The sequence below is a fragment of the Nelumbo nucifera genome, chromosome 4, assembly GCF_055504915.1.
Source record: "Nelumbo nucifera cultivar China Antique chromosome 4, China Antique-T2T, whole genome shotgun sequence".
NCBI lineage: Eukaryota > Viridiplantae > Streptophyta > Magnoliopsida > Proteales > Nelumbonaceae > Nelumbo > Nelumbo nucifera.
Genome location: NC_142652.1, coordinates 94811901 through 94820944, shown reverse-complemented (window position 1 = coordinate 94820944; position 9044 = coordinate 94811901). Strand labels below are relative to the sequence as shown.

The window sequence follows — 9044 nt, the reverse complement described above, 5'->3', positions numbered from 1 at the left end:
TTCCCTGGCTCTGAAACTTAAACCCTGCAATTCCAAAATTTAAAGATAAGAAAAGCATGACACGAGCAACACCTATGGTATTATTGATTATTCCCCATCACAAATCACCTTACCAGTATCAAAGTTGGAATGCGGGGATGTTTTATTGGAAATTAGTACAAGGAGGCAGGGGTTATTCCAGATGCTTGCAAGACGGATCAAACCATCTTCTCAACCAATTGTCTTCAGAGAATTTATTTTATTTTTATTATTTATATTTTTGGGGTGGGTGGGTGGGTGGATGGATTAGAATTGATTCAAGACATATGCACAACGGATCATCACTGATGGGTAACCGGTTTTTGGAATCCCCTTCAATGAGTCTCCTTCACCTGTTGGGCCTGAGAATAATGCAAACACTATACCCTTCTCATCCCTAAATACACCTCCAATTCCTGATCTTCCTGGGTTTCCCATGCTACTGCCGTCAAAGTTAAGCTTTATAAATCCTCTTTCAGGAGGGGTTTAGATGGGAATTACAGGTTGCTTATTGACATTTGAGTCTGCCACTATCTTCCAGTTTCTAATGATATCATCAATGGATATATGTGAGAAGTTTCTTAAGGATTTCAGCCATTGAGTCACTCTAATCAATATTGATTAAATCAAGGCCTCTTTTGTACTCTCATTTTCTCTAAAAATTCTTGCGTTTCTTTCTTCTCACACTACCCAGATTATTGCCGCCCTAGCACTCTTCCACATGATGTTACCCATCTTCTTCAACCATGGATAGGAAGTTGGATCAAAGAAACTTTTGATGTCAGCCGGAGGTGTCCACCTACATTCAAACAAGGAAAAAAGTTATTCCCAAATACCAGCAACAAATGGACAAGTAATAAACAAATGAAAGCAAGTCTCACTATTACCCTTACACAAAACACACCAGTGCAGGGAAAGGCACCACTTTTTCCTCTTCCTTTGTAGCCAGTCAGTGTACAACTTCCCAACAAACTTATCAGGATCAAGGAAAGTTCCTTCAAGGTATTGGATTAAAGAGAATACATTATCAATTTCTGAATCCCTTAATCCCCTTCTAAAGCCAAAGTTCCAATCAAAACCATTGGTTGAGTTTGAATGGACTAAGAAAGTTCAAATGGGCTCACTCTTGAAACATGATAAAGAATGCAAAGGGGGGGGGGGGGGGGGTGTATAAGTCTTTCAAAGGGGAGTTCCCATATCAGATTTGATCCCAAATTTTGATTAAGTTGCCAGAATTGAGTTCATACCTTACAAGAGGCAAGAAACAAGGTAGAATTGCTTGTATGGCCTTCCAAGGTGAAACTCTGGTAGCCTGTTGTAGTGATCCAGCGTTCCACCCATTGTCCAATAGCCCATGTATGCTCACCACCACCCTTGCCCATAGTTTCTCTCTTTCTCTTGGCATTCTCCATAGCCACTTCCCTAGTAGAGATAAATTTATTTTGGATATTTTCTATCCCAAGGCCCCCATACTTTTTATCTCTACCGACTATCTCCCAGCACACCTTGTGATTTCTTTTCTCTTCTCTTGGCTCCCATAAGAAGTCTCTTGTTAATTTCTCAATGCTCTTGCTTATTCCCGCCAGCATTTTGAAGATTGACATATAGTACACAGGGAGGTTTGCTAGGGTCAACTTTATTAGAGTTACCCGACCTAGGGAAATGTAGCCATTTTTCCAACAAGCCAGTTTCTTTGTCACCTTTTCTACAACTGGATTCCAAAAGCTTAACTCCTTCGGGTTGGCTCCTAAGGGTAAACCTAAGTAGTTTAAAGGCCATTGAGAGACATTGCAACCCAAGATTTCAGTACAAACTTCTAACTATCTATCCTCCATGTTTACACCTGCAATGCAACTCTTCTCGAAATTGACTCTTAATTTGGATAACCTTGCAAAGAGCTACACTGTTTGCTTTAGGTTTCTAACCCACATCACATTGTCCCCTTCACAAAACAATAGGGTATCATCAACAAATTGTAAATGGGTAATCGATACCCTATCCCTCCCCGCTCTCCAACCTCTTAGCAATTGTTTTGTATCAGCTTTTGTTACTAATCTACTCAAGACATCTACAATGAAGGTGAAAAGAAAAGGAGAAAGGGGGTCTCCTTGTTTAATACCACGCTTTGCTTAGAAAAAAGCCACCACTGATCCATTGACTCCTTCTCACTGTTTATAGTTGGCCTTACTCAGATCTTCATCCAAATGAACAACGCCACCTTCAGAGTTCAGGCTGTATTTGGTTTGACAAAAGATAAGATAAACAGAAAGCTGTGGTTCCCTCAGGCCTCAACCTTCTGTTTTTTATCAAAACAAAGGCCGAAGGTCGCATTGTTCATTTGCATAAAGATCTGAGTAATATAATGCAACTATAACCCAGTGAGAAGTGCAACTTGTTCCTGTATAGAATGCAAGTCGGTTTTACAGTAGGCACAATGGATGTGATTCTGATACATAGAGATACAAATATAGCCTCAAAGTATTTCCTGGTGCTAGATAATAAAAAGTGTTTCACCTGCTTCTCTATCCAACTAAAACAGGACAGTTTGATCTGAGCCTGGACCTAAATTTGCTGTAAGCCAAATTGCAAAATTTACAGCAAATTTAGATTTTAGAGGCTTTGTCATGGTCGCTTTGAGAGCAATAGCTCGGCTGCCATTTTCTTAAAGAATCAACCTCACCCTCTCTCAGTCAATCACCGGTTATGTGGTTGGGTCGTTGTCTTGAATTGGTACTTTCTTATCATTATGCGACTGTTGTTCACTTCATAGCCATTCTATAACTATTCTCCTCGACGTCCTTCCAAGTTTCTGTCTCACTGCATGCTGCTCCACTGCTTGGATTGTATCCTTTTCTCTTTGAGTGCAACCATTGGCTCTTATCACTGTTCAATGATACAACTAGAAATCTATTTGTGTCGAGTTTCTAAATCACCTTACATTTCACTTTCCCAATGATCTCATTCTCGTCCCACTCACTGGCCACTCTCTCTTTACATCAGGTTCACGGTACGGTACAGGGCGTTTTTGTATATGTATCCATTTCCACAATGACCACTGCATGGCATGGCTGGAATGGTGGAATGGTGGAATGGTGGAATGGGGTTTGTAGTTGGTACTACCCATCCATTCCACGTATGCTGGTTGGTATCGTTCATAATCATATTGCATGAAATCCAACTTGTATTGGTTGATAGACTGATACAGGCCAGGACGGACCACGTGAAGATTAAGGGTGTCAATCAGTCAATGGGTTGGATCTCGTCTGAATCAAAATAAATTTGAACCGATTGGATGGTCCAATAAGACATTAAATTGGACCGGTCCAAATTTAATGGTCCATAGTATTTATTGGGTTGGATTGAGCTTGGTCCATCTGTAATGAACCAATATCTGGTCCTTTAATAGAAAATAAAAGTAGGGGAGGGGTACCAATAGACCGGGTTTGAGTTGGACTCAATCTGAATTAAAACCAGTTTGAACAGATTAACATTCCAATAAGACGTTGAATTGGACCATTCCAGATTTAATTGTCCAAAGCATTTCTAAGATTGGATTGGACCTGGTGCATCTGTAATGAACCAATATCTGGTCCTTTAATAGAAGATAAAAGTAGGGGAGGGGTGCCAATAGACCGGGTTTGAGTTGGACTCAATCTGAATTAAAACCAGTTTGAACAGATTAACATTCCAATAAGACATTGAATTGGACCAGTCCAGATTTAATTGTCCAAAGCATTTCTAGGATTGGATTCGACCTGGTCCATCTGTAATGGATTCATATTGGACCAGATCGGGTTGGACCAATATCCAGTCCATTGACAGCCCTTATGTTTTCTGCTTTTTATACTTTTCCAGATTTTTTTCTTTTATTTCCAAGCCTTCCATTTTCATCTTAAATGCCTAAGAGTTTCCATCCACAAAAACAAAAAAAAAAAAAAAAAAAGACTTGAAATCTTGTATCAAAAAAAGGAAGAAACTCATTGGAATCAAGAATGAGAGGAAGAATGCATATTTTTCATTTAATTCTTCAATAATAAATTTATATATTTCAGTTTTGCATATGCAATGATATATTAATTTGTTATTGGATCAAATGATGTTTTGGCCAGTGCTAGTAGATCCATTGATTCTTCCAAAAAGTTGGGGATATCCAAAACTCATGAACATGACAAAAAAAAAAGCTCTGCTAAGACTAGAAAATAACACAAGCGATCACCAATAGAAACCCGCAAAGACAAAATATAACTAGGAATCTGTTCTTCTATTTCCAGGTTGCCACACTATTTTACCATTTAAGGTTTAACTCAAGGGTGGGTACCCCTTCATTGGGTCAGCTACTTTCCCAGATCTGGCATCAGTCCAAGCTTTTGCAATCGTTCTCTTCATTTCATCATCTCCCTCCTCGTACATGTTCTGCCAAATGAACACCAAACCATTACCTAAGCTCAGAAAAATACCCAAGACTTCACCATCATTAAACACCACCAACATAGACAAGTAAAGAGCGAAAAGGAGATTCACCTTCATTAAGTCCATTATTCCTGCCATTGGATCACGATCTTTGTCCATATTTGGCTTCAGCTGCAGAAAACACAAGATAAAACGATAATTAATTATATCAGAGATGCATCGACAGAAAATATTGGTAGGCCCTGAATAGCAAAAATAGAAAAGGTTACAGGAAAAATGAACAGTACATACTTTATCTTCCTTGAAGTGCAAATCCAACCAGTTGCCTTTTGAGGCTTTGACCAGTGTGATAATAACCCTTGTGGGCTTGACAACCACCTTTGATTTTTCAGGAACAATCTCTTTGTTCAATTTTGGTATGGCACATCGGTAATTCTTCCCTTGTACATCATGGAATTTTATATCTAAAGACATCGGCTTGAACACAGTCTCCACCTTCTCTTGCTCAACTCCCTCTAAAGAGGCATATATCTGAAGATAGAGTTCAAAATTTACCATCAAACAAACCTCAACCTCTAGATTACAAGATAGACACCAAGATATAAAAATCTATGTATTGCATGTCTAAATCAGATAATGATGAACAAAGGGGCAAGAGGAAGGAAAGGCTACGCAAAACACAGCAGGAAAAAACTCCTCTTGCATCTAACTTCTAAACTTCAATCCAAAACCTTAGCATACGCATTTGATAAGGCATATTAACTATTAAGACTGACTCAAACATGACAAATTACCATATTATACATAACTTGCCAATAAAAGCAAATATTCAATCAAGTATTTGGAGGACAATAATTAATATAGGGTACCTAAGGATGTACAAAGCCACTGAACCACGAAAAAGAGCAATTTCAATGGCAATCAGAAGTTGTGAATTCAATTGGCAGGTACAAGCTCAATTTTCAATGCCATAATGCAACAAAATACAACACCCAATCAAATATAAGAAATCCCCTTACCCCACCTAAAAAAAAGCAAATCTAAAATACTACTCCCCTTTGGCAAGTATAACATGAAAGTGGTTCATGTTCTCTGTTTACATGGAATCCGATTCCCATACCTTGATTTTATCACTGTCTTGATCCCAGCTGAATGAGCTAAGTGTAACATAGTTCACTGCAGGGGTTGCTGGCACCTTCACTGGAGCTGGAGTCTGTGTGATAGCTGGTGACACGGCATCTTTTGATGACTGTGGAGAATAAATCAAAGTCAGCTTATGAAAGAAAATACGTCTTCAATAAATGGAAAACATGATACGCTGACAAAAAAAAAAATGAAAAATATGATAGTAAAGGTTAGAGTCCACTTGACTCAAAAGCTTGAAATCAGATGCAGGCTTCTTGGTTGTTGGTTGTCGCAATGATTTATTCTTCATTCAAGAGAAAACAGGACCATAGTTCATGCTCAAATGTGTAATCAAAGCACAATTTTCTGTATTAGCTATCCACATGAATATACGTACAGATCTCTCAAGGCCAACAACAACAAATAAAACTAAAATCACTGTTGCATAGACTTTCCTGAAAGGGTCAGTGTGTCTGTGTCAAATACATCAGGGTCTGACACTTCACAGATTTTTAGGACACTTCTATGTAACATTTCCTTTCTATCTCCTGGTTTATTGACATAAATGAACAGCTTGTGTACAAGATGAATGGCACATTGTGTATCAAGTGTTACACTGTTACTTGGTAAAAAAGACAACATTTTGAACCCATTTTTGCAGGTATATAATGTTAAAATAAAAAAAAGGACTATTCTCGTAGTATTTACTATTAATAAAAAAATTAATAGTATATACTTTTTTTGATAAGTATTTTAATAGTATATACTTTTACATAGACATGTCCACAAGTCCATGTTTTCTCATCTTGCCAACTCAGACTCTTGAAACGTGTCACAGATTCCAACTCCCACATCCATGTCAACACAACACTGATTAAAATACATTCCAGAAAACAATAAAACCAGAAGGGGGGAATGATTTAGAAACACTCTACAATTTAGATTTATCATTTCCAACCTGGATGTACACATCATTTCAGTGGTTGGTGATTTCAACTTATGGTTTTATAGTCTAGCAAATAAATAAAAAAAAAAAAAAGAAAGAAGTGTGTGTGAGGCTGAGAGAGAGAGAGAGAGAGAGAGAGATTTTAGCATGAAACTAGGAGCACAATATTTTATTATTGTTTCAGACACTTAAGTGCCATTAGGTACCACATAGGACAAAGGAAGCAGGATCACCTTTCTTCCAAACACCTCCCATGTGCCAAACCTGATGCAAAATTTGTTCCCATTTCAAGTTGAATATTCTCTACAAAATATGTTTTTGAACATTAAAGTTAAATCACCCATGTGAAGCAACTTGAAACAGTAACACTCCAATTAAGCTCCAAATATACACAAACATTTACATGGATAACTCATATATTGCATTATCTGACATTCTGAATCCTGGTAGAGTATGAATCTTCAGTATCAATATGGTGGTTTATAAACCCAATAACTAATTCATTGCCTTCGGACAATTTGTTTTAACATTCGCACAAGAATTCAACTCTAAAACTTTTCAATCTTACATGCATTTTGCATCCCTTCAATCTCATGTGCTTCACACTGAAACTAATTGCATACATAAGAAGACACAATGTTGAAGTTGAACTACAGAGTTGAACCGTGAATGTTGGGGGTGTGCTTCTAAAAAAAACTTGGGGTGTGTCCCTAATTTATTTTGATACTCAAACAATAGAATTGGTATCAAAAAGGTGGATAGAAGATTTAACTACAGAGTTGAAAGTCACTCAAGAATTAATACATAATTGGGAACAAGTCTTCATTTCTCAAAATCCAGAGCAAAAGAATAAGAATATCCCATACAACATGCTGATTCCAATACTAACAACAACAACAACAACAACAATAAAGAGATGAAGAGAATCCCATAATTGAGTCTATATATTAAGTCACCAAACAAGTTATCTCATGTACCCAAAAAAAATCATATAGTTGTTCTTACCCCACTCACCCACCCAATCTCCCATTCCTGTTACTATAGAGGTTTTTGCATAGGGAATGAACTGTAAACACTAATATCTTCTGGTCCATATCGGTTGATTTAACGAACCATCAATCCAAAAAAGACCCAATTCCTCTTAACCAGGATCAACCATCCACCTAATCGAATAACCTCTCAATCCTCGATTTCAAAATCCATTTGCAGGGAACCTCTAACTAGAACAAACATATCCCACCACAAAGAAAACTCACCCATTAATGAGTTAGCGGTTAAAACCCATCAATAAACAAGAAATCCCAGATGCAACTAACCACACAGAAAGCTACTGAAGGCAGAGCAATCAAAGGGAAAGGAAAAGAGAAGACCTTCTCTAACTTGCGAATCTCGGAGGAGAGCAGGGAGACAATCCGGGGCCTTTTCGCAATGTTCTGAAGGTGGCGAAGTTCAGCCAAATCTAGCTCCAATTCTTCCGCCATTGCCAATGTTTCTTCACCTTCCTCTGCTACAATTTACGCAAAGAGAGAAGCGCTGCGTTGCGCTGTGAGCAGAAAGCCAACAATGTTGTGGGATGAGATGAGCTGGTTCTGGTTTTAACGGGAAGGTTCTAGAGAGTGAGAAACTGAACCGTTTGAATGGGCTTTTTCAGAAAATCGTTTGAATGGGCCCACAACAATGTTCCAGAACTGCTTTGTTGTTGTAAGATGGATTGCTTGAGTATAGGGTTTTCTTCATTCATGGCTTTAACCTTTTCCAAGAAAATAAAAAAAGTAACCAAGATGGGTCACTTTGGTCTCTTCTACTTTAATTTTACCACCTGGAAAGATGATGATGTGGCTAATGTTACACATGTATGGGATCCAATTGTAAGAAGCTAATGTGGTGTCTCATGATTGGCTCAGTATTAATAATCTTTAAAGTTGTGTTTGGTGCCATTACTGTTTCTACCTAAAATATTTGGAGTTAGTAAATTGATGAAAAATATGTCTGTCACTTATTTATACAAGTAAATAATGTGTGAAATAAAGTATTTGGGGATCTATTAACATGCTTGATATAAAAAATAAATAAATACTTGCAAAAGACATAAAAAAAAAGAGAATAACTGTTCAACCACCTCAGAATTCTTAGTTCCACCGTACAGGTGGGATAAAGATGCGATTTATAGGGAGACTACTAATAGACTATGAAGGCTGTAATTTCAGTTTGCTTATCTCGCCAAGTATGTTTGTTGCATCTATCAAAAGATTGATTTTTTTATATGTTGTTCCTTTGTAGTCCTCAAATTACCACCCATAGCTCTACATTTGGACTCCCTTGCAATATTGCCTGCTGTTATAATGATTTTCAAATCATGTATTTATTCTATAGTGTATTCCCTTAGAGTCCAACATTATTGTATTAGTGTATTTATTATTGAATAAAAACAATTTATGTATGTGCCATTGGGTGTGTTTCTTTGTTTTAGCCCTGATTTACATTCTTGATTATGATAATTTACCTAAGACTCTCATGATCGCTATGTAGTGTTAATGTTTCCAAT

The 9044-nt window shown here is 37.5% G+C and overlaps 1 protein-coding gene across 2 annotated transcripts; it reads right to left on the bottom strand.

Annotated features, from left to right (window-relative positions):
- Nucleotides 1-4011: 4011 nt before the first annotated feature.
- On the bottom strand, nucleotides 4012-8111 carry LOC104610059 (uncharacterized). Of its 2 annotated transcripts, XM_088886481.1 has the most exons (6): nucleotides 7870-8111; nucleotides 5795-5857; nucleotides 5549-5677; nucleotides 4720-4959; nucleotides 4540-4599; nucleotides 4012-4431 (listed from the first exon to the last, which is right to left on the bottom strand). In XM_088886481.1, the coding sequence occupies exons 1-6, from the start codon at nucleotides 7978-7980 to the stop codon at nucleotides 4318-4320; spliced, it is 717 nt and encodes a 238-aa protein (XP_088742607.1). In that variant the 5' UTR covers nucleotides 7981-8111; the 3' UTR covers nucleotides 4012-4317. The 2 variants fall into 2 exon arrangements, with proteins under 2 accessions (XP_088742607.1, XP_010274827.1); XM_010276525.3 differs by lacking the exon at nucleotides 5795-5857 and having other exon boundaries at nucleotides 7870-8103.
- Between the last annotated feature and the right edge of the window lie 933 nt (nucleotides 8112-9044).